General features: G+C 41.5%; 1 protein-coding gene across 1 annotated transcript in view; it reads left to right on the forward strand.

The window, feature by feature from the left end:
• Positions 1–26,515, forward strand: part of SIK2 (salt inducible kinase 2) — a 116,551-nt gene that overhangs the window by 51,002 nt on the left and 39,034 nt on the right. The window contains exon 4 of the mRNA XM_084611632.1: positions 8,035–8,196. Coding sequence (XP_084467758.1) covers positions 8,035–8,196 — 162 coding nt within the window. The remainder of the gene's footprint in view (positions 1–8,034; positions 8,197–26,515) is intronic.

A 26,515-nucleotide genomic window follows, 5' to 3' on the forward strand; every position in this document is an offset into this window, starting at 1 on the left:
GGCTGGGGGAGAGGAGATTGTTTAAAAAACAAAAAAAACCTCCAGTATTTAGAAAGGAGCCCCAGCCTGATACCAAGGAGATTCTTGCTACTTGAACTCACTTTTTTAAAGGAGACCTACAAAGGATATTTTATTTAAATAGGGTTTATGCACTTCTTTTTTTGCTTCTTTATAAGGTATTTAAAAAAAAAAATCTCTGAAGGGTTTAATTTCTAGAGCAGGTTTCTTTCCTTGCTTGTTTTTACCTTAGAAATAAGCAGGCAGAAGTGCCAAGTTTAGTCTTCCCTGATTTCACAGAAGTATCCTTTTAAGGGTCCCAGAGCACGTTTGTGGAGGGATAACACTTTGAAGGGCTCCGTGGGGTATACCTTTAACAAAGTCCATCTTTTTATTTAAAAGTTTAGTTATTAAATTAGGTCTTAATAAAACAACTCATAAAATTTTACAGTGTGCATCTGTCTACACTGCAGTGGAGAGCATGCTTCCCAGTGTGAATAGACAGATACACTAGCAGGGCTAGAGCCTGCATGCTAAAAATAGCAGTGTGGATGTTGTGGCTCCCAAAGAGATTCAGAGGAGGCCCCCGAGCGTAGACCTAGGGGGTTGGATGGGCTTGAGAGCCTGAGCTGCTGCCCAAGCCGCAGTGTCCACACTGCTATTTTTAGCATACTAGCTTGAGCCTTGCTAGCACAAGTCTGTCTACTGGCATTGGGAGGTTTACTCCCCACTGTGTAGACATACCCCTAGAGCAGTGGTTACCCAACTTTAACAACCTGTGAACCCCTTTCACTAAAATGTCAAGTCTCGCGAACTCCCTCCTAAAAATGAATATTTCCAGGGATTTTCTCCTTTACCTGAATATAAATGATAAAAGCAGTGATCTTGGAAAAATAAAATTTGTTTTTGACATTCTTATTACACGCTATTTATTATTATTTATCGTTATAGTATTTTTATTACATTATGAAAACTGCAACAATCTTCCAAGGTCTCACTTTCATAGCTTGTATCACTTTGAATAAGCCTGTTATAAGACAAGGCTCCTATGTTTCATCAAGGAGTTTCAGATGTGAAACAGCATGAAGGGATTTAAGAAGCCAACTCGGAGAGTTCCTCCTACACAAGCATTCAGGTCTTGAGTAGTCCGGGCAAACAATGCATGTTACAATAAAGCTTAAAGTTGTTCATAATAATAATTTTAAAAACAATACTAGCTGCCTATTTAATTTTAAAAGCAGCAAAAAATATCCACCTCCCTTTCCATTTCTTATAAGGAGTCTTGAAGTTTAAATCTTCTCAGTGTGATGCTTGCTTTGATCTGCTTAGCTCTTGGAATTCCAGGGGCTCTGTGCTGCTGGCCCTAGGGTTCCCTTTAGGCCTTCTCTGCATCATAACCCCACCTCAAAGGCATAAACCTAATTTTTTCCCCCGTGGGCTACCTTTAAAACCGAATGTTGTCTAACTAATCCAGTAAAATTACCCAATGTACTCAGAGGCTCCCTAGACCTATTGCTTTTTGGCATTACAATGCCTAGGACAACCCTGTTTCACCCATCAGGATTACATAAGCACTTTAACTGAAATTCATAAGTAAAACCATTAATCAGAGATGTTCCAGACAGATTATTTCAAACATACAGAAGCAGGGCTCAGTGCCCCATTACATCATCTTTATTTGTTTGCATTTTAAAGCAGCAGCTTTGACCTGTTAGTTGAATTCAGACAAAGATGGTTGTCATGTGTAGTTCTGTAAATGATTAATCCTGTTCCATGAGACCACCTTCAGTAATAAATATGAAGGCGTTGGAAGTGGCTTCAGAGTTAAAAATGCATTAAGATTTGCAATTAGACTAGAACTAAAATCCCTTAGTTAAACACTTTGAGTGAATTCAGTCTACAGTTTTTTCACACTAGTCCTTCCTAGGTCATTACGGTTTTCTGTGTGTTTTTTTCTTACATGATTTGTTTGGTCGAGGAAGAATTTTAAAATGCGCCCTTAGCAAATTTTTTCTTGAGAATCTTCCTCCCTCCCTCGTCCCTTTTGATTAGAATAATCCAGTCCACACAGCCACCAAACTCTCTATCTGCACAGAGAGCCTGTTGAGCTGGAGGAGCAGATTAGCCAACTGGGGAGGCTCTGAGGAATGCTGGGATAGATAGGGCTGTGTGGGGTCAGGGAGAAGATGGGAGTTGGATAGCTGATGAAAAATCATTTGGTTCTGCTGCCTTGACTGTCCAATGCAGTGAAGAACTGAGAGCCTTGAAAGACTTAATATGTAAAATTTCAAAACTAAAAATCAATCAACTTGTGTAACAGAGGGATTTTATTCCTGCTTTAACTACAGATATCAAGGCAACCTAAATAATACTTAGTACTGTTCATCTGCAGATCTCAAATATACAAACACCATTCTCTAAATGACCATTTCCCAAGTTTTCCACTAAAGCTGCCCTTGACCTTCAGCTGAAGACCATTGTGCATGAGGAAATTGATTTATGCTGGTCCTATGGGTGGTTGCTTGAGGCAGCTTTTATTGGACTTTGGTAAATGAGCTAACCATGAAATCCATTTTCCTCGCCTGCTGGTGCCAGACTCCTTCAGTTATGTTACTTGCACTGTTGGCACAAGCATGTGATCAAACCGAGTTATCAGTCAGTAGTCACAGGCTGTGTGGTGGTCAAGGTGCCTCTTGCTGCTAGGATCCTGATTGTCCCTTGGAATTTTGGTTGGTTGGTTTGTTTGTTTTAAATTTGGAATAGGAAGGACTAGCTGGCAATGAACCTGTGAAACCAATGAGAATGGCAGTAGGTTTCTGATGAAAGCCATTAGATTAACTCTTGGACCTGAAGCTAGGATCTGAGACACAGGAATATGGCCATTTATCATGTGAGGTGAAACAATAGGGGAAACTTTTTAAACAGGACAAGGAATCACTTATTAAATCAGATTTAAGGAAGGAAGTATGGACTTTCCATGGAACTGGTGGGTGTACTCTCATTGATACTGAACATTTCTCCTGCCTGCCATATTGACTGGCTGGTTCACTCCCAGTTTGGCAGTTTCTTCCTCATAATTGACTGTTTCCTAAATTACCACCCTAACATAGTTCTCCTAGGTCACCTGACTGCAGTGCCTCCCTAGTTTTGCTGCTGAATGCTTCCTTACTCATTAAAGGCCAAATCCAACATCTCTGACAATGATGTAAGGCCAGAGCAATACTACTGAAATCAGTGAAGTTTCTGTGGCTTTACAAGGTGTGTAATTGAAGAACAGAATTTGGCCATGAATATGGTCTTAAGTGTGTGATGGTCTTTCGCCAGCTATGTTACATTTATTCTGTGTCACATCACAAAGAAATAGCTTAACTATTATTGATGGTTTGTAAATTAGATTAGTTCTTTTACAAATTCTGTATGGCTGAAATATTGCCAGAGGGAAATGTTTAGCAATGTTGGGGGGGAGGGTGGGGAGTGTCTGTGTCTTTTAAGCGCCTTATGCAACCTGCAGGATGTAAAAGCTTTTTTTATTTGGGTTTTTTCCTGCTAAATTTCCCCTCCGGCCACATTACAGGAATCACAGCCAAATGGCAGCAGACTGTCTCTACCATCCTCCACATTTTGCAAACTTTATATTTCATTATAGCTACTAATTAGCAATAATTTATCATCTATTGATGAGTTGCTGTGAAAATGAGGGGCAGGGATGCAGGTTTATAAAACAGCCTATGATGGTATTAAAATCCCAAACTATAACTTATTTTAGGAACATGAGGTTATATTGTTTGGTCTCCTCTGATTTATCCAAGCAGAAGGTAGTAGAGAATAGTCAAGTTTTCTCTAATCCCATTTGAGTCATTATTTATCATCATGGATATAGACCGTTCAAAGAGGCATGACAACTCTCACCTGTTGGGATTGAAAGCCAGGCTGCAGCATTTAGCCTTGCTCCCCTCTTTGTGGCTAGCCACTTCCCTGGGGCATATTTCCACTTCTTCTCCAATCCCTTTGGAATGATTTGCATCTTGAGGGCTCTCAGATGGAGCAGTCCCTATACTACTGCTTCAGGTGGCCTTTATGTATCCCCACCTTCAGGATCAAATCACCTATGCCATAAGCTTCCAAAGTCCTCTGTTAAGCAGGGTCCACTCTCTGCTCCCTCCACTTGTGGAGGGTGCTGAGGGTAATAAATGGGGGAGTAGTCCCAGTTGCCCTTCAGTTTATCCTAACCATTGAGGGAGCAGTGAGAGGGGATTGTATCCAGTGTCTTCAGTGCCTGCTCTGTTGGTTTTCCTTTATTTCTTCCCTTCTAGCAGGAGTGGGGGAAGCAGCGCTATCATTGTTTGTAATTAGTTTTTCTAGGTATGTCTGCACTTAAAATGCTACAGCTGCGCTACAGCAACGCTTCAGTGTAGACCCTATCTATGCTGATGTGAGAGTTTCTTTTGTCGCATAGGTAATCCATCTCCCTGAGAGACAGTAGCTAGGTTGATGGAAGAATTCTTCCATTGACCTAGCAGTTTCTACTCTGGGACTTAGGCCTGGTCTACACTAGAAATTTACTTTGGTATAAATACATCTCTCAGGGTTGTGAAAAATCCTCACCCCTGAGAGATGCTGCTAAAAGAATTCTTCCATCGACCTAGTTACTGCCTCTCAGGGAGATGGATTATCTACGCCAATTGGAGAAGCCCTCCTGTTAGCGTAGGTCAGCGTTCTCAAACTTCATTGCACCGTGACCCCCTTCTGATAACGAAAATGACTGTATGACCCCAGGAGGGGGGACCGAAGACCAAGCCCCTCGCCCCAGGCAAGGGTCCAAAGCTGAAGCCAAAAGGCGTCTGCCCGGGGCGGGGGGCATGTAACCTTAGCCCTGTGTGATGGGGCTTGGGCTTGGGCTTCAGACTTGCTGGGGTCCAGGGCCAACACCAGCTTTGGCGACCCCACTCAAATGGGATCGCAACCCACTCTGGGGTCCCAGCCCACAGTTTGAGAACCCCCGGCGTACGTTGTGTGTATACTGCAGCACTGTAGTGGCGCAGCTGCAAGAGTGCAGGGTTTTAAGTGTAGATGTACCCTTAGGTCGTCTTAACGATGCAGCTCAGGAGTGTGGATTTTACACACCCCAAGAGATGCAGCTAAATTAACCTGATTTTCTAGTGTAGACCAGATGTCAGTGAATCAGCCTTTCTTAACAGAAGAAAAAGAAGAGGAGGAGGCCCATGTGGCCTGGGCATCATATGGACCAGCAAAGGCAGAGGGCTGCCTCACACAATCCTGCTGCTGAGTGAGATTTCTTGAGGCCTGGTCAACTAATGGAATCTTTGCAAGGGCCATGGACAATCTGTCCTTTAGCAGGTAACTCCAAATGATGGTTTCCTACAAAAATGCGTCTCACTTGTTCAGCTAAACAATTCAAAATCTGTTTGGAGAGGAGGTTTTAAGCATGCACGCATACTCTGATGGTTTGTTTGCAGTTGATGTCACGTGATAGTACATTGCTGATGCCCCCAGGCAGAATGCATTTTGCCCTGGACTGCTCCCATCCCTCTGGCCAATAAGAAATGTTATTTCTCTGAAGGGAGTAAATTTTACAGTATAATGCTTTAAAAATAATGCACACACAATATGGTCCCCACACAGATTGAATTATTGAAAGTTGTTGAACTAAACTTTTTAGCTAATATTAATGTGTACTGTGAATAAAAATTAGTTGGCATTTTAAAAATTAAAGCGGAAGCAAATGCAGTAGTATGAGAAATCTGGATCTCCTGTTTCAAAGTTGGGATGCAGCAGGTCTGTGCGTAAGAGGAAGTGTGCATGTGACATGCTGCTAAAGTCAATCTCCTGTGATAATGGGAAAGATGATAAAGTAATTTTACGTGAACCATATGAATATTACACTAGGTATTGTGCCACCATTCAGCAGCCTTGTCTGGTGCTAATTATGTCATCAGTTATATGAAATGAAAGAGGGACTAGCTCTAACCTTGCACCCAAATATTAACCCGAGTTCCTTAGTTTATTTTAGACAGTAATTGAAAATGTCCAATGAACGGAAAACCTGTAGGTTTTGCCATGGGCAAAATGAGTTACTCCAGAGATGTGACAACCAGGGACCAAACCTTAGTCAAGACAAAATTAAAAATCATTCTGTTCCCTCTTCCTCTTTTTAACAGAAACTCCTTTTAGACTAACAGCTGAGATCTAAACTATATTGCAGTAAGCAAATATTTCACTGTGGCAGCTAGTGGACATCCTGTTGCACTAATTACTGTCCCCTGCATTCTCTTTGGATTTCATTCCTGTTCCCATAGAACATACGTACTAATGTGTTACTGGGATGATTGTGTGTCAAATTGATTGGGGAGAGGGAAATACATTGAATGGTTCATGTTCCATGTAAAAGGCACAAAGTAGACATTTTCAGTATAATTCCTGTACAGTCTCCTGGCTGGAGTATATATGAATGTGAGATCTGTTCTGTTTGAACAGTTAAAAGATTAGAATTATCCATGTAGTTTCATAGTAAAATTTCACTGCATCTGATAGTACACAAAAACTTTTTAAATAGTTCTAAGAAATAAGTCCTATTAATGAGATAAATTCTATATCTCCTCTGAGCTGTAGTGACTAGTCCAGTGTTGTGAGTCAGGCATATTCCTAGAGTACAACCTCAGAATTTATTGGTGTTGATTATTTTTGGCTTAGCTACTAACCATTTAGCTATAAATCACCTTGCATTTTTTTAACTGGTTTAATCCAGCAAATAATGAAGCATGTCATGTTCACTGTCCCCTCCTGTTTGAATTCCACCACCAAAGATTTATTATTGTGATGCAACGAGTCTGTCATGGCAATTGCTATACATACATCTGCTGCCGCCTATATATCTGCTGAGTAATTCCAGTACCATTACTTCACCTTTGCTGTTAATTGCACTACTGCCTCATGAGAGAGAGAGAAAGGTTTGAATTGGAGACTGACCTCCACTTGGGACAGTGAATAGAAGCTGCTGCCTATGCTGTTCCTGTTCTGGGGATCCATAGAGACTTCTTTTTCTAGGGCTCTCTATATTCCAGCACTCAGTTTACTGTCACAAAAATTATTAATGATAAAAACACACTGATCGTAGTGCCTGAGGTCTGAGAAGGAGCAGCGTCCAGACAGGTCTGTTGTTGCATAGATATTGGTTGTCTATATTCTGTGGAAAAAATATAATTAGGCAGCAAGGCTGCATGTGGTGAGACTTCACTGTGAGGCCTGGCCTATACCTAAAAATTAGATTGACCTACCTATGTCACTTAAGGATATGAAAAATGTGGTGCCCGAGCCTCATAGGTAGATCGACCTGATCCCCGATGTAGATGTGGCTAGTTTGGTGGGAAAATTCTTCTATCGACCTAGCTACCGCCTCTTGGAAAGATGGATTACTACATTGATGGGGAAAAAACCTTCCGTCAGTGTAGGAAGGGCCTATACCATGGTGTTACAGCACAGTGTAGACATATCCAAAGAGAGGAAGAATGGAGTGTAAATGTCTTCTTCAGGTGACTAAACCTTGAAACAAAGCTGATACATTATAATAGCAAAAAGAAAAGGAGTATTTGTGGCACCTTAGAGACTAACCAATTTATTTGAGCAATTAAATTGGTTAGTCTCTAAGGTGCCACAAATACTCCTTTTCTTTTTGCAAATACAGACTAACACGGCTGCTACTCTGAAACCTGTCATTATAATAGCAAAAGCCAATTTATTGCAGCTGTCTTTCTGTTTCCATGGAAATAGTTCCTGTTTTATGACAAGGGACTATCAAACCAAAGCATGCATCACTGGAGGAAGGGACTATTGCGCTATGTTACACAATGTTTTTTTTCTGGCTCTGAAGCCATTTTGCAGAGGGGCTTGGGCGAATAACTATTGGTGTCTGAAATTGGCCAAAATCTTTCTCTTGTTTCTGCGTCATAAATGTTTGAAAGAAATTATTTTAATCACAGGGTTATCACATTTCCCTTGAAACATGCATTATTTTCATAGATTACCTTGCCAACCACGGCCGTCTGAGTGAGCCCGAGGCCAGGCGCAAATTCTGGCAAATCCTCTCTGCGGTGGAATATTGTCATAGCCGAAAGATTGTGCACCGTGACCTGAAGGCTGAAAATCTCCTGCTTGACAACAACATGAACATCAAAATAGCAGGTACTCAGAATACAGTTGATTCTAAATAATACCTTATTAGTACCCATGGAAGCACCTGGTCTGCTCCAACAAATCAGTTCTTGTTGCTCAAGAGATTCCACTAACAGTAAGAAGTGGAAAGGCAAAAGAGGGCAATATTTTGCACTGGTGGGTAATTTGTGATGATGGCAATAAACACCAACTAAAAATAACTCCTAGTTTTAGTTCCTTTTTGTCTCCAGGAGAATGGAGCAAATTTGTAGAGTTTGGTGGGGTTGTTTGTTTTTCTTTTTTTTTTGGTGGGGGGGGAGGTGGAGCGGGGTGGTTGGGGTTTTTTTTTTGTTTGTTTGTTTTTTTGTAGTATCATGACACCTCATTAACACTGCCAGATGTGCAGGTTAAAACAGAATTAATCAAATAACTTCTTTCAGCATAAAAAAAGCTCAAAATGGAAGCCTATTTTTTTTTTTTTTACTCTGCATGATTTCATTTTAATAAATTTAGACACAGCAGATGTTACATGCAATGGGATAATTTTGCTGCTTGTTACTTCATTACAATTCTGAGAACCCTTACAGACTGATTTTAGCCCTGACACTCTAGCATAGGGAAGGGTTGGGTGACTCCCTGACTTGGAGAACTGTTGAACTTTTGTCATTATCAGTAGCTGGGGGATATGGAGGGTAGGGGAAAAGGAGTCTCTGTAGTAAGAAGCTGGTTTGTAATGAAGTGAACTTGTCAGTTATGACAAAGTGCAAAAAGACTTTCAGTTGGCTGACAAAGCTGTAGAAATACTCTTTTAAGTTACAAATTCCTATCGCATCATCTTATTGTTGGACTTCCTATCTAGTTTTCCTGCAGTGGCTTAAAAGGCATTGCCATGATGCAGGATGCATCTTGATCTCTGATATTTTTCGTAAGGACAAGGCGTAGGAATGTGTTAAAGGTGACACTCAACAGATTTTTGTTTTAAATTGGCTTGTTCCTTTTTATTTATGAAGTATAAAGAAGGTGGCCTGAAAAGTTTCAGTTTTAAAAAAATGAAAAAGGCAGGGGGATTCTGTTTGTTTTTATACAAGAAATTCAACACCTGTCCGGGCTGGAAGATTATGACTAGAGAACCAGTGAAATGGAAACAAGAGCCAAGAGAATGAAAGTTGAGGGACTGAGAGGGAAAGGGATTTTTATCACTGCTTAATTTTTAACACCTATTTAACAGCATTTTTGGTAACTGAAGCCTTTGTTAAAGTTTCAGCACCCTTACCCTTTTAATAAAGGTGGTAGAGCTCCCAGTAAACATCCCTGAGATCCTGTAGCACGTCACCTTTTACAAGCGAACTACTCCATGAATGAGAACTCCATCTAAAATATGATAGAGAGGGAAGGATTATTTTAGTGCTTTCAGAGAGCTTTCTTGCAATATATACTGTCTGATATGAGAACGGGATTTTTGTGCTAGGCTGAGAAACACTTTTTGTCATCTTGTCTTCTGTACTGGTGGGTTTCTAGGCTCCTGAATTCTGTCATTTGTATTGACAAGTTTCATAAGTAACAACAAAAAGGGAACCGAAATATACTTCAGATCCATAGCAGTGTTAGCATGTCATGTGAAAATTGGTTTTCTTTAGAGATGGATTCTAGGCAGTAATAATAATGCATAAAATATCTACAGGACATACCACAGTAGAGATCATGATTACTAATAATAATAATAGTAAAAGACAAAGCAGAGATGGAGCCCAAAAATCCCCCAGAACTTTATCCCAATTCTTTTGCTCAGCGCCATCTGTAAGTAATTTAATTCCTCTATAGAATGGTGTTTTCTCTCTAATTGAAAAAATAAAAGCTGAAGATGACATTTTCTGCATTAGCTTGTTGATTGTATCACATATCTATGTGGCAATATAAAAAGTAAAAGTCAAAGGGTTCAAAAGATACACTAAGAGAGAGGGCTTTGTAGAGGCAATTCTGTATGATTTTGCAAAGACAGACTTAACTCGAACCCCACAGTTGGATAATAGGATGTATGCACCAAAAATGGGGGTCACCCATCTGTTTGTTTTACTCATCATATAGATTTTGTCAGACAATTGTGGTGATCTAAAATACAGCATATTTACTTTGTTAGCATTAAATACAAATTTTCAAATTTATTTTGAGCAATCCACATCTGTACCATCTAACACTCCTGATTTCCCTTTCCTTGTGGACTGAAAATTTACAGAAAGCTTGAGGAATAAGGTAAACCGAAAGCAATGAAAAGGGAGGTGTATTGAATTTCAATGTGTGGTGCCTGCAGAGCCTGCTTGCCTGCTCCATATTGCTGGTAGAACATTAGGCTATTTCTAGTTGCTGGTTTTAAACATACTGGAGGACATTTCTGGTTGAAGAAAGAATGGAAGGATCCTTATTGTTATATTTTGGGTTAAACCTCCATGAAACTTGGGGGTATAACAGCCACCCTTCGTTTCAGATAGTAGGAATAGTTAAGCTCCTTTATGAAATACTAGATGTCTCTTCCCAAAACAAAGGCATGTACATCCAAGGCCACTCATGAATTAGAATTATGTGGGCGGAGGGCTTCACTGGGTATTGTTTGAATAGAAAGTGTTTGGGGATGGGAGACAAGAAACAGAGAAGGAAACTCCAGATGTAACCTGGATAAGTTTGGTGTGTGGTCCTGAGAGAAGCCTGGAGGAAGGGCTTTTGGGTCCATGCTAGCTAAGAGAGATTTGGGACTGAGAGTAAGGAAACGGTCTCCTGTTGTTTGGTTCCTGCGGTGTTCAGGGAAAAAAGGGATTTTGTATATTTTTCTAAATAAACAAGATTACACCAAAGGTACCTGACTCCATCAATTCTTCTCCTAACTGGAATCTGCAAGACCCCAAATTTTTGGCTCGGTGCTCAGGTCAAAAAGGGTAACGCTATAAAACAAGGGAGCAAATGGACAATTAATAGCTGGTTCTTGATGTCACATCCTGTGTATTTCATAACCACACGCATGCATCCTGTAGCCATGAGTGCTGGAACTATTTTTATAGTGAGGGTGCTGAGATCCATTGGACCAAACTGTAAACCCTATAAATAATGGAAACCACTTCAAGCCAGGAGGTGCGGCAGCACGCTCCGCACTCCTAATTCCTGCAGAGCACTATTATGTCACACTAGAATGTCAGCAGCAGCGTCAGATAAACTGTAAAAATGGAAGGCTTTTATTTCAGGTAATATGAAAATGAATAGCATAGTTATTGCAGTAGTCCCCATGTAATTTCGTTGGATATTAAACTTTATTTTATCTTATAAATTTCAATTTTTTGTATGTTTCAGGATTTTGTGTTGAAAATGCATATCTGTTGAAGTTGTCAGGAAACAGGAGGATTTTGCAGTAACTTTGCGTGGAAGTTGGGAGTTTTGGAGTAAGGGACAAAGAGGGCTTTTGGCATGGAAGGCCATTTCAGACTGTGGACCAAGTGCATAAGCTGTACGTTATAATAAATGGTTCAAGTGAAAAAGTTGTTAATGTTCAGAATGAATTTGTATCATTCAGTTTCAGAATTAGCACCCCATTAAAGTTAATGGAGCAATTAACATTGTTCTCTCAGAGCTTTTGGTGACAAAGATACCTGAATTGATATTGAGGGTTTTAGGCAGTTCTCTGAACTTTATTCTACCACTTGGGCAGCTTCATCAAGAGCTCTTCTTGACCTGCTGCTCACAAACTGGGAAGAATTAGTAGGGGAAGCTAAAGTGGATGGGAACCGGGGAGGCAGTAACCATGAGATGGTCGAGTTCAGGATCCTGACACAGGGAAGAAAGGAGAGCAGCAGAATACGGACCCTGGACTTCAGAAAAGCAGACTTTGACTCCCTCAGGGAACTGATGGGTAGGATCCCCTGGGAGAATACCATGAGGGGGAAAGGAGTCCAGGAGAGCTGGCTGTATTTTAAAGAATCCTTATTGAGGTTACAGGGACAAACCATCCCGATGTGTAGAAACAATAGGAAATATGGCAGGCAACCAGCTTGGTTTAACAGTGAAATCCTTGCTGATCTTAAACACAAAAAAGAAGCTTACAAGAAGTGGAAGATTGGACAAATGACCAGGGAAGAGTATAAAAATATTGCTTTGGGCATGCAGGAGTGAAATCAGGAAGGCCAAATCACACCTGGAGTTGCAGCTAGCAAGAGATGTTAAGAGTAACAAGAAGGGTTTCTTCAGGTATGTTAGCAACAAGAAGAAAGTAAAGGAAAGCGTGGGCCCCTTACTGAATGAGGGAGGCAACCTAGTGACAGAGGATGCGGAAAAAGCTAATGAACTCAATGCTTTTTTTGCCTCTGTCTTCACAAACAAGGTCAGCTCCCAGACTACTGCACTGGGCAGCACAGCGTGGGGAGGAAGTGACCAGCCCTCTGTGGAGAAAGAAGTGGTTTGGGACTATTTAGAAAAGCTGGACGAGCACAAGTCCATGGGGCTGGATGTGCTGCATCCGAGAGTGCTAAAGGAGTTGGCGGATGGGACTGCAGAGCCATTGGCCATTATCTTTGAAAACTCATGGCGATCGGGGGAAGTCCTGGACGACTGGAAAAAGGCTAATGTAGTGCCCGTCTTTAAAAAAGGGAAGAAGGAGGAACTACAGGCCACTCAGCCTCACCTCAGTCCCTGGAAAAATCATGGACCAGGTCCTCAAGGAATCAATTCTGAAGCACTTAGAGGAGAAGAAAGTGATCAGGAACAGTCAGCATGGATTCACCAAGGGCAAGTCATGCCTAACTAATCTAATTGCCTTCTATGACGAGATAACTGGCTCTGTGGATGAGGGGAAAGCAGTGGATGTGTTGTTCCTTGACTTTAGCAAAGCTTTTGACACGGTCTCCCACAGTATTCTTCCCAGGAAGTTAAAGAAGTATGGCTGGATGAATGGACTATAAGGTGGATAGAAAGTTGGCTAGATTGTCGGGTTCAAGGGGTAGTGATCAATGGCTCCATGTCTAGTTGGCAGCCAGTATCAAGTGGAGTGCTCCAAGGGTCGGTCCTGGGGCCAGTTTTGTTCAATATCTTCATAAATGAACTGGAGGATGATGTGGATTGCACCCTCAGCAAGTTTGCAGATGACACTAAACTGGGAGGAAAGGGTAGGGATAGGATACAGAGGGCCCTAGACAAATGAGAGGATTGGGCCAAAAGAAATCTGATGAGGTTCAACAAGGACAAGTGCAGAGTCCTGCACTTCGCACGGAAGAATCCCATGCACCGCTGCAGACAAGGGACCGAATGGCTCGGCAGCAGTTCTGCAGAAAAGGACCTAGGGGTTACAGTGGACAAGAAGCTGGATATGAGTCAACAATGTGACCTTGTTGCCAAGAAGGCCAATGGCATTTTGGGATGTATATGTGGGGGCATTGCCAGCAGATCGAGGGACGTGATCGTTCCCCTATATTTGACATTGGTGAGGCCTCATCTGGAGTGCTGTGTCCAGTTTTGGGCCCCACACTACAAAAAGGATGTGGAAAAATTGGAACGAGTCCAGCGGAGGGCAACAAAAATGATTAGGGGACTGGAACACATGAGGAGAGGCTGAGGGAACTGGGATTGTTTAGTCTGCGGAAGAGAAGAATGAGGGGGGATTTGATAGCTGCTTTCAACTACCTGAAAGGGGGTTCCAAAGAGGATGGCTCTAGACTGTTCTCAATGGTAGCAGATGACAGAACGAGGAGTAATGGTCTCAAGTTGCAGTGGGGGAGGTTTAGGTTGGATATTAGGAAAAACTTTTTCACTAGGAGGGTGGTGAAACACTGGAATGCGTTACCTAGGGAGGTGGTGGAATCTCCTTCCTTAGATATTTTTAAGGTCAGGCTTGACAAAGCCCTGGCTGGGATGATTTAATTGGGGATCGGTCCTGCTTTGAGCAGGGGGTTGGACTAGATGACCTCCTGAGGTCCCTTCCAACCCTGATATTCTAGGATCAGTACTAGCACTGATAGGACACCCGGAATGGGTTTTTTTGTTTGTTTGTTTTTACCATTGTGTCATCTACACTTGCATTGACCATTGGTAAGGCAAAGTTTTTGTCACAGATATTTTTAGTAGAAGTCGTGGACAGGTCATGGGAAATAAACAAAAATTCACGGTAGCCTGTGACCCTTTTCTGACTTTCACTAAAAATATCCGTGACAAAAGGGGTAGGTGAGTTCAGCACCCACTGCTGCTGGGGCTCCCGGGTCCCCCACTAATGCGGTGCGTGGGAGCTCCGTGGTCCCCCTACCCCTAGGGCTGGGTGGCTGCAGGGTCCCCTCGCCCCGGGCAGCTGGTAGCTGCAGTTGCCCCCAGTTGCAGCTGTGGGGAGTCCCCCCTGGCCGCTGCGGCTGGGCAGATGCAGAGGGTCCACCGTGGCTGGGCAGCTGCGTGTGGTCCCGCCGGCCGCCCGCTGTGGCTGGGCATGCAGGGGGGAGCTGCAAGGGTGGTATTGGCTGGGAGCTCCGGCCCCAGGGCAGAAAATGTCACAGAGGTCAATGGAAGTCACAGATTCTGTTACCTCCATGATATAATTGTAGCCTTAACCATTGGTTTGCAATCTGTTCATGTTTTCTAAGGTTTTCTTTTCAACCATAAGACTTAACAACTTATGATTGTTAACAATTATTACTATTTTTTAGAATGAAAGCTGGTACTTGGGCAAATTTTGCAGCTAGGAATTGCAGCATATGTGGACTTATCTGTCAGTAACTATACTGAATTAATGAACGTTCTTGGCCTGTTATTTGTGTGGTCTTTCATTTCCTCTTCTGTTCATCTCTCCTTCCCTGCCCCCTCCCTCCATTTTATTTTCTTAATCCTGGTTGAACGTGGCAAACAATAGCACAAAAAACCAGCATAGTTTTTCAGATTTCCTACTCAGGGGTCTGAGCTGCCTTGAAGTTTGTGCTGTATTCAGAGAAGGTCTCCTTTTCATAAATGTCCTTAGAGGAGCAGGGAAGCAAGTTTCCTGCCTCCCTGAACATTCCAGCACAAGCATAACAAAGGCTCACAAAAACCCTATTTCAAAGGCATCCCAGGAGTCCTGCTAGCCAAGGAAAGGTTAGAGACCTGAGCTGTACTAGCATAGGGAATTTCACAGCATGCATTCTCCAGGATTCTTCCCCAGTGGGTCATTTGTACTTAGATGCATGCAAGTTGCTATGTTCTTCGCTGCCTCCAGTCAGCAAATTGAGAAGGAGCAAAAGGAAGCCAGGGGCCGAAATCCCATAGCCTGGTCCTTTCTGTCATGAAAAAAATGTGTATTTTTTTAAAGAGCAAATTAAAGCAGTTGATTATTTTGAGACAGTTCTGCAAAGTCAGAGGAAAACCAGACCCAGCTGATATCTAACCCCAAGGGTGTTTCTATTGTTGTAATGGCATTGGGCTTTTTGTACTAATCCTATGGGCCCTCCCTCTGCTAGTCAGTCCAGCCATTTGGGATATCCAGCCACACATCCAGTTCTGCCATGAAAGAACAAAGAGTCAACTGCTTAGTTGCATTCTTCACAGTAACTTGCTGGTGCATTTCACTAGTTAATTTGCAGCAAATCTGCTTCTGGCTCTTGGGCTCTTATTCTGAAGCTTTTTCTTTTTAGTGGCGGAACACTTCTTGGTCAAATGTAGAAATAGGAATAAAATTGCCCTTTGTGGTTCAGCTCAATGGTGAAGACACTCAGACCCAAAAAACCTGTTCCCAAGAATGCATGCTGAAGTATTTGTGAGATTGTCACCCTTGCTGCTTAGGCTCTCTCCTCTTCATTCCCCCTCCCTCCTCCCCCCCCCCCCCCTGCAGGACTGCAAGTTACAGGTTTTTTATTTAAAGTTGCTCCAAAAAAACGACAGAGAGAAGTCCAAGGAACTTTTCTCAACAGGGATCTTTATGTAAGGTAAGTAAATATTGATCCTAGGGAGCAATGAATCTGAGCTGATTGTTCTAGGGGATTAACTTCCAGATTTTTTTATATATAAATAAATCCAAACTCAAAGTGCATCCTAAATAACAAATGTACATATATTAACAAGGCCCTCCATTTTTATTTTATTTTGTTTAAAATTACCAGGGAATTTATCATATGTTCGTTACAAAAAATTTAAAATGGGTGAAAATCGGTGCAAAAAATTATCAGTTTTCTGAGTAAGCATTTGGGTTAATATTGGGGGATGGGAGAACAGAAAAAAGCAACAAATAGAGAAAAGTAAGGGTATTGAAAGTAAAAAGTTTAGTGCTGTGGTTGATTTCATGAACTGTACATTAACAGTACATGCACATATGCACACGTGTATGTATGTTGCCTTACTTTAACATACAGCCTTGTATTTACACTTTCACTAATTTATTATTAACATAAACGCACCTACCCAATACTTTGAATTTCCTTAACATAATCAGTATTTTCATGTACTTGAGTGATCCAAAATTGGGGTGAAAACTAGTAAAAACCAAATCGCTTTTACAAAACCTGGGAATTTTCTGGTAAAAATGGAAAACAAAGGGTCTTCTATATTGACTAGATAAAATGTCTGCTTGGGGAGGGATGGGTTAGAGCTATTACACTAATGCATTCTCCTTCAGATTTTACCCTGCATTATTTTTTAGTGCTAACCAGACAGTCCCCTTTGTTCTTATCAGAAACTGTTTGCCTCAGAAAAAAGTCAAACTATTTTTTTTATTCTTTGATTTTACTTGGTTTTGAAGGGTCTGTGAGGGCCAGAGTGCAGATTATTGACTGCTTGTGCACTGTGGCTCCACCAAATAAAATCTGTGTGCTCTGTAAAGGTCTGTGGAAAATAAGCACAGCTTTGAACTAGGATGAAACAATGAGAAGCTCTCTGTATACTTCCAGCCCATGAGAGCTTGGATTAGTATCTTTTATAGACTGAGAATCTGTAGAGATCACATGAACTTGATCGCAATTGTGGTTGAACCATATCAGGTAGGAGTGACTATTATTTTGAAGTAGAGTGCGCTGCTGGCTTGTCTTGCTGGTGGACAGTAAAATATGCATTGACGTCAGAATGGCTGATCAGTATTCAGTTCATGAAGTGGGTCAGGTTTGTTTCTACCACACTCATACCTTTCCTTTATCAGCACACCTCTCACAATTATCTCCTTCATTCATATTACCATCATAACTAAAGATCCGTGTGCCTCCATGAAGCCAGGAAGGTTGAATTCTGTTGGTAATTTTTAAAAAGTGGATTAATTTAACCCTGAAGCTATTTGCTCTTCAGCAGGAGGATTTTTAAATCTGTGAATTACAGCTCACCTCAGAGTGTTGGATGCACAGCAAAAATTGCGGAGGTTCTCTTATTTCTGAGAAATGGCTTCCATTTTTCAGTCTGAAAACTGGTTTAAAACCTTACCCCATTGTCTCCTTTTTTAACAGACGCTCATTTAAATGATATAAACACACAAATTACACCTCTTTGATTCAAGATTTTTATTTTTTTTTTTAGTTTAAGTAGTTTATTATTTTAAAGGGGTAACCAGGAAAAGAAATAAAATGCCAAGATCGTTCAGACTAACATTTGTAGGCTGCAGAAACATACAGTTTATACAACTGAAAACAAAACTGTGAATGATCCTATATCTGAAGCACAGATGCGGGCAAAGGTTAAGAAGATAAAGATCACTCCATTGTATAATCTCAGCCCTTATAGCAGGTACAATTGGAGCCCTCCTAAGATTCTCAGGATGACATATGCTCTATGAAAGGCTTTCTCTTGAAGAACACTAATATTCTTTAAATCTGATTGCTAGATCTGGAACAAGAAATATTAACAAAATTCATGTTATATTAAAAGGATTATCTCTGATCCAGGATGAAGTCTGATTATAATGGAACAGCACTTACAAAACACACAAACATAGAAATGAAGAAAAAACCTATTGTTTGTTTTTGTATTTACTTGAGTACCAGTCACTCTAATGCTCTTATCAAAGCAAACCAATCAAACTAAAAATAAATAAATCAAACAGCCCAATGGTATACCTTAAATGTGAAGCCATATACAATGCTCTGTTTACATCTGGGTGGGGTTATTTTTTGGTCCAAATACATTTTTAACAATAGTATTAATACATGGGTTTTATTTTTTAAAAATTAGAAGAAAATAATAGAAACCTAGAGAAAATAAGAGAGGGGTAGTTTTAATTACAAAGATATGGCCCAACAACTGACATTGAACACTTATCCAAACAGGTAATTATCTTGTCCAACAGTGGAATGTGTTGGATTTGTAAAGATCTGAGCTATTTGCTGGAATATGTATCCCTAAGTGTCTGAGATTTTTGTTACATGAAGAAGTCCAATCTGAGTTAGTAGGTGTCTGACTTGGGCTGTACCCTATTGCTAATGCATGCCATTTTTCAACACTTACTTTAAAATCAGAGAGATATGTATGTTCCTCAGGAACTGAAGGGGAAGGAATTGAGGTTGTAGGATTTGAGATAAAAAGCAGTAGGTAATCTGCATATATGGCAACTCTGCACTCAGTGTTGTTCAGAGAGAAACCTTGAAAAACATCTAGTGTTTGGGATCAGCAAGATAGTGGACAACACTGTCTAGTACCGTTCTTCAGAAAATAAGATTGAGATTTGCCACCATTAATCAAAAGGGACGTTCTTGGGGAATCTATAAAATGGCTCTATCCATGACATAAGCTTCTCCCTAAATCCTGTGGAAAAGAGGTACTGCTACCCACACCACTCAGTCACAGTCTGTCTTAGCATCTGGGATCGTATAAATTTTGGATGTGCCATGCCATTGACCAAATGGGGAGCAGGAGGTTAAAGCCTTGCAAGGGCCATGCTGTCTTGTTATAAAACCTACTTGCCCTTGGTGTAGATTTAGTGAATATTTCATAAAAACAATGAAGTATTTGGTGTTATAATGTAAATACTTTACAGAGTTCTGAGAGAGGAGAATCTCAGGAATCCTTCATGCCCTAGAAAGACACATTTGTTACACCTGACCAATCCAGTGTAAAGGCCCTCTCTCTCCTTTTGTTGTTCAGAAAACCCAAGTTACAGTTGAGTAACCTTTATTTTAATGGTCTCTACAGAGCTCTGGCCTTATCTGGATCCCTTCATGGATTCATTAAGATGCTTACTGAAAAATTAGCACTGCATACAAGAGAATGGTTTATATGGACCTCTGTATTGTTATAAACAACTAGTTTAATTTTTTCAAGACAAGGCTGTCTGGAGGTATTCTGGCACCTTTTATAAAACTTTGAGCTTAAAATGATATGAATACAGCAACATACTCTAGTAAGTACCCAGAGTGGAAACAGGTAGTACATCAGAACATAGTCTAAATTAGTTAAAAAGAATTAAAAAAACCTTCAAACTAAGGCTCTGCCTACACTACACATGTTACAGCAGCATAGCTGCGATGGTGCAGACACTTCCTACATCGGCAGAAGGGGATGCATCTGAGGAAGTGAGCTGTAGCTCACGAAAGCTTGTGCTCTAATAAATTGGTTAGTCTCTAAGGTGCCACAAGTACTCCTTTTCTTTTTGCGAATACAGACTAACACGGCTGTTACTCTGAAACCTTTCATCAGTATAGTTATCCTCACTCCGAAAACAAGAACTATGCTGGAGAGGACCCTGAAGGATGCCATCCTCTGCCAGTATGTGGAAAACCTGAAGCGGAAGCCGGACCAGGGCAAGGTGTTCGAGGTGACTTGCAAAGTAGGACACCAGCAACCACTTCCTCCTGAGGGGCAGCTTCACCCAGTTTGCTGACTGGAGATTCATCTACAGGGCCTGGCTCAACTGCGTTCCACTGAATGGAGCTGTCCGCTACGGGAATCGGGACAAGCGATATAGGTAGTGCGGCTATACCAGCGAGACACCACCCCATGCCCTGTGTAGTTGCAAGCCCCACTCCAGAGCCTGGCAGCTGCAACACAACATCCAAGATCGCCTGGTCAGAGCCATCCCGCCACCCGTAGGGAAGGTTGCCGTGAATTCCACCATTCCCGGAACCGACAGCCAACTGCAACCTGACATCGTTCTCACCAATGAGGACCGGAGGAAGATCATCATGGTGGATGTCACAGTGCCCTTCGAGAACAGGATCCCAGGCTTCCATGATGTCCAAGGTCGAAAGGTGGAGAAATACTCCCCTCTGGCCAACACCTTGAGAGCTAGGGGTTACCAAGTTCAGACACGTGCTGATCGTCTGAGCCTTTTGTGCATGGGACCCCAGTAACAAGCGAGTGTTGCGGGAATGCAGAATCAGTCAACGCTACGCTCGGCTGATGCGGCAACTCATGGTGTCGGACACCATCAGATGGTCGAGGGACATCTACATAGAACACATCACCGGACGTCAGCAAACTAAGGAGGGATGAGCTGGAGTGCCAGTGAAAAAGTAACTGAAAGATTCCCTGATAGATTATTTCCTAAATGGACAACCTATCCCAATTCTCAGTTACTGAGGGACAGTCTCCATTCATTGATATATTTTGCTTTCCACAACCAAATCTCTGAACAACTTCTCATGACTGATGTCCCTGAATACTTGGATGCTAATATCCAAACTGTATTCTTAAATTTATTCACCTAAATTTGGTTATTGCTGATTATATACACTGTGTATCATATGACTTTTAAAAACAAACTCTGTATTTGTGGATAATCTAAGTGCTATACCCAGATGTACAGACTCTCTTTTCTCAACCTACGTATTATATAATTTGTGTTTAACATTAGCCTTTGTGTGTGTGGTTTTGGTGAGGGGGTGAGAGAACCTGGATTTGTGCAGGAAATGGCCCAACTTGATTATCATGCACATTGTGTAAAGAGTTGTCACTTTGGATGGGCTGTCACCAGCAGGAGAGTGAATTTGTGTGGGGGGGTGGAGGGTGAGTAAACCTGGATTTGTGCTGGAAATGGCCCAACCTGATGATCACTTTAGATAAGCTATTACCAGCAGGACAGTGGGGTGGGAGGAGGTATTGTTTCATATTCTCTGCGTGTATATGAAGTCTGCTGCAGTTTCCACGGTATGCATCCGATGAAGTGAGCTGTAGCTCACGAAAGCTCATGCTCAAATAAATTGGTTAGTCTCTAAGGTGCCACAAGTACTCCTTTTCTTAATAAAATTGTTAATCCAGCTCTCTGAGAGGCAGTAGATAGACAGGTCATCAGCCTACACTTGGGCTTAGGCTGACCTAATTATGGCATGCAGGGCGTGAATGTCTTCATAACCCTGAGTGACATAGCTAGGTTGATGTAATCTTTAAGTGCAGACCAGGCCTAATTTTTGCTTTCCTTGGGAATTGTAACAGTACCTTGTAGATTTTTCTGCAAGACAAGTCACTGTAATTTTACCCCTTTGAAAGTACATGTGGTCTGATATGGAAAATTCCTAACAATGGCACCTGAACAACACTGCAATTCCTGGCAAAAGACTGGTGTCTGTCTGAAGCGCTAAGAGTCTCTTGGAGATCTTAACTGATCTGACAAATTCAAGATAACTAGGGGAGAGTTCAGACTTAATGACACCTATACAGATGGCAAAATGCTTCTGAGGAAAGAGATTGCCTCATGTCTCCTAAAGTCAAGGTTGCTAAGCCAATAATGTGTGAAGAAAAACTGTGTCAAAGTGAATTAAAAATTTCACAACACCAGTCTGGCTGTGATCGGATTAAGGCAGGCGAGAAACAGTGACTGGGTGGTTGTTTTTCATTTATACTATTTTCTTAAGTATTTATCACAACTTATTTTGCAATTATTGGGTCTCGGGAAGGGAGAAGGGGAAATGTGGCATGAACTTTACATTCTGTGCTTTGCGCTGAGATACAGAGTTCCAGTTGATATTGATCCTTTGCCCCTCCAGCTGAGAATGATGTACCACAGTGCCATTGAAAAGAGAGGCTGCTTGCGTGCCTGTCTGGCCAGCCTGTCAGGCTTTTTGCATGTTTTCAAAATGTGATGTTGTCATAGATCCACAAGATATGCCATGCCTCTGACCTTTATACAATCTTTCTGGAAGCGTATGTGATAGGCCCTGGGCCTCCACTCTTCACAAGGGGGGGAGCCCTGTGACTCCAAGACTGGATTTTTGGCTTCAGCACCTCTGTTTCTCAGTGTGACTCCTTGAACTGGTCCAAATGAGCTTGGACCCCTCTTAGGAGACTTCCCCTCTTAGGAGCAATGCAGCCAGCAGATATTTGCAGTGATACAGGACAGTCTTTTCAAAACAAAACATTATTTGTGAACTGGAATACGATATTTAGTGACAGTGATGATGCAAAGCCTAAATGCATGTCCTGCTCTAACTTGCCAGCTCATCCTTACTTAGTTACGTGGGGCCGGCCCCTCTGGGTACATCTAGACAGCAAAAAACAAACAAACAAACAAAAACAAATAAAAGATTGGCAATGAGTCATATAGCCTGGGTCAACTATGGGGCTAAAAATAGCAGACATGTGGGCTCGGGCTGGAGACGAGACTTCGAACCCAGCAAAGAGGGAGGGATTCGGGAGCACAGGCTCTGAGACTCTCTCCCCTTCAGGCTCCACCCCAAACCCGAACATCTACCCTGCTATTTTTAGTTTTGCAGTGCAAGCCCCACTAGCTCAAATCAGTTGACCCAGGCTCTGAGACTCACTGCCACGTGTCTTTTTTTGCTGTGTAGATGTACCCTCTTTGTCCTGGCCTGGAAGACAGTTGGGCGGTGCTTTCCTGTAGCAAACCTCCCTGTCCCTGCCCAGTGGTCCCAGATTGAATTATTCCATTTGCTGGAAGAGCAGGATTCTTACTGCCCTCTCCTGGTATTTTAGCTCTTCGTCTGGAGTGAGTCCCAGTCACGCTACATTCTCATGTATGCCCTCCTCCCTTGGGAAGGAGTTGTGGTCAGACAAGTAATTATCCATCCATATCCATCAGGTCCCTTTGTCTGGCAGTTAACAGTTATGCAGTCTTTAAAAGTTAATGGTCCAGCCATGGGTCTCCATTGTGTCTCCCAAGGTAGCTCTCTTCATATGTTGAGAGTTCTTGATAGTCCAATCATACCAACCTCGACATGTCTACAGGATCCGCATCTGGTCAATTCATTGCATATTCCCCCTTCTCTGGAAAGAAATAAACGCCTTCCTACCAAAGGGGCAGCAATAAAATAGTAGGTTTCAGAGTGAATTTGTGTGCGGGGGTGGAGGGTGAGAAAACCTGGATTTGTGCTGGAAATCACTTTAGATAAGCTACTACCAGCAGGACAGTGGGGTGGGAATAGGTATTGTTTCATATTCTCTGTGTATATATAAAGCCTGCTGCAGTTTCCACGATATGCATCTGAGGAAGTGAGCTGTAGCTCACGAAAGCTTATGCTCTAATAAATTGGTTAGTCTCTAAGGTGCCACAAGTCCTCCTTTTTTTTTTTTTTTTTTTTTTTTTAATAAAATAGTAGTGAGTGGGGAAGCTAAGTCACACAGACACTTCATAAAAATAATACAGAAATTTTCCATGTTTTCCGCAGACATTTTTCAATTTGACAATTCTGTGCAAAAGACTGACACAGAGAAGATGATTGATATGTAATGACGAACAGATGGATGCATGGATTTTAAAGCCAGAAGGGGCCATTGTGATTATCTAATCTGACTTCCTTCATGATAGACGCTATAGGATGTTACCTACTAATTGCTGCACAAACCTAATAATTTGTGGTTCAACTACAGCATATCTTCTAGAAACAGATCTAATCTTAATTCAAAGATTCCAAGCAATGGCTAATCCACCATATGCTACATTTCCGTTTTATGAGATGGTCTGTTTGATTTATAATAAAGATGGCTCATGCTGTATTCCTAATCCAATAATTAAATGCCAATTGAAGGTTCCCATAGTGTTCATATACAGAGGTTTTGAAGGAAGAGAGAATTATTCTTTTCTTCTACAAAAATGAAAAGTGTTCTAGTATTTGAATTCTGGTAGCTCCATCAATGTGTTAGGGCTGTTCAAACTCCTGTGAAGAGCTAACTATCTGAGAAGACAAGTAGTCTATGAAATAAAGAGGAGCAGTATAAAACACAGTCAGAATGTATATGTTTCCCCCACACACACACACACACACTAAAAATCCATAATCCTCAAATACCCTTTTGACTTAACCAGAGTTAACTGGCTATATTCTTGTAGGCATTTTGACAGAGGTGGGTCTGGAGGAGAGAGATGAAGAAGGCGGTAGTGGCCTTCTAAAACAGTTGAGGGAGAGTATTCAATTCATAAAGGCAGCCCATTCATTGACACCTCTTACTCTTGTTTCCCAACAAGAGAACCCTGGGATATGATTCGTGTCTGTTTTGTTATTGGTGGGAATATTGGGTATGGTTAATTTTGAGATGGGGAGAGGGTGACTTAATGCAATATCAAAGCAAATTAGAATTCCAATGTTGTGATGATTGTTGGTGGTGGTTGGTTATGAATAAAAATGCCACCAAATGCTTACCTTTAGTCTTGTCCTTCTCTCGTGACTGCAAGTTCTGTGGTGTGTCTTGAACAGGATGGATGGCTTATATAAAGAAGAAAATCAATTTGAGCGGTGCATGAGACAATGATAAAGAAATAGGTGGGGACCATATGGTTACAGCTGAGCAAAAAGGCACAAGGCTAATGTTTATAAAAGGAAACTGGAGTTGGCAGTTCCACTTGAGTTCTGATGTGTTGGAGTCATCTGAGTGTGGTGTTCCTTGAGCACATCATGTGAATCAGAGATGATAGGTTGCCCACAATCTACTTAATGAAATGGTATGTAAATGTTAGAGAGGGTGGAGCAAAGCATCATTTCAGGAATATCACTGGATTTCTGTGCTTGGGAATGTCCAGACAAAGGTTCTAAGGAGAGAGACACTGATTTCTGCTTTATGCTTAGGAAATGATCAGCCACTTAATCATGATGGGTTCTGGTCTAGGCTCTGCTACTAACTCAGTGTGTGATCTTGGGCAAGTCAGTTAATATCTGTCTCATATATTCCTCATCTGTAAAATAGGGATATTTATTATCAAAACAACCCCTATAAGGTAAGACAAGCTGAATAATAAATGCTTTGAGATTCTTGGATGGAAGGCGTATACTATTAAAGGCGCAAAGTATTATTAAACTTCATGTAACAAGGAGTGACGTCAGTTCAGAACTAGTCTTAAGTGTAAGTTAGTGTAGACATTTACTTCCTGTGTCTGTGTCCAGTACCAAACCCAAGATAACAGTGGGTGAGTGAAAGGAGGAGAGGGATAAGGCAAGGAGGAAATGGTATGGATTGCGTTTGTAGTGTGACTGAACTACACACTTCAACTGCTCATGTGGACCAGATAAGCCACAAAACATGCCATATTAAAAGACCAGTTTATGGGAGGAATTCCCCTTGAATCATCATACTTGGTGAATATTGACTTAATGTTTGCATCACCTTAAACCATTTTTCCTGCGCAGTGATTTCAATATTGTGATCTACAGAGAGCTGACTGGCCATGTGGCATTGGCTTTCTTTGTTCCCAGCTGCTATATTTAATTAATAAACAGCAAAAAAAAACATTGACTATTTTGCAGATGGTACTTTCCACAGAGCAGTTGTTGTAGCTACTAATGGTGCTATGCTATCACGAATGGAAGTGGGGGTATCTAGGAGACAGTCTTTCTATTAAGATGTAATCGACACTATGAAAAAGCTTGTGACTCCCCTGATATTACAGGAATCTTGTTTAAGTTCTCTGTGACCCACTGACTCAGATTTTATTGGTTCAGTGCTTGATTCTACTGAATTTCATTAAAAAAAAAACAACACGATTGATGCATTACAGTAATAAAGTTAGAGAAATTGAATGAGCTCTAAGGGTATGTCCACACTGCTATTTTTAGCACTCTAGTTCAAGCCCTGCTCCTTGTCTATCTAGGGTGGGAGGCTCACTCCCAGCTGCAGTGTAGACATACCCTAGGAGAATCTTGTAGCCTTATGTTAGATAAATGCACATACCTTTACTCTACACTGAAAATAAATCTTGCAATTCCAACTCCACGTATGTGCCATTCCAGAGCAAGGTTAGTTTTACTTAAAATTGTCAATTCCTCTTACTGTGGGATTAAGCTTGTGTTTTCATATAGTTAACAGTAACACTGTGTTGCTGTGCTTGTGACTTGCAGGGTCTTTATATGGTTTTGTAGCACAGGTCATATGAGGCGAAAGCTGAGTCCTTTCCCAAACATAATACAACATATGCAAATAGAGCAAAATGAAGTGGTATCCGTGGTACCTGCACAATGTCTACTAACCAGTGTGTTTATCAGTGAAGCTATCTGCTGATCACTGCCACATG

This window comes from Lepidochelys olivacea (genome assembly GCF_965140295.1).
Source record: "Lepidochelys olivacea isolate rLepOli2 genome assembly, chromosome: 22".
Taxonomy (NCBI): domain Eukaryota; kingdom Metazoa; phylum Chordata; order Testudines; family Cheloniidae; genus Lepidochelys; species Lepidochelys olivacea.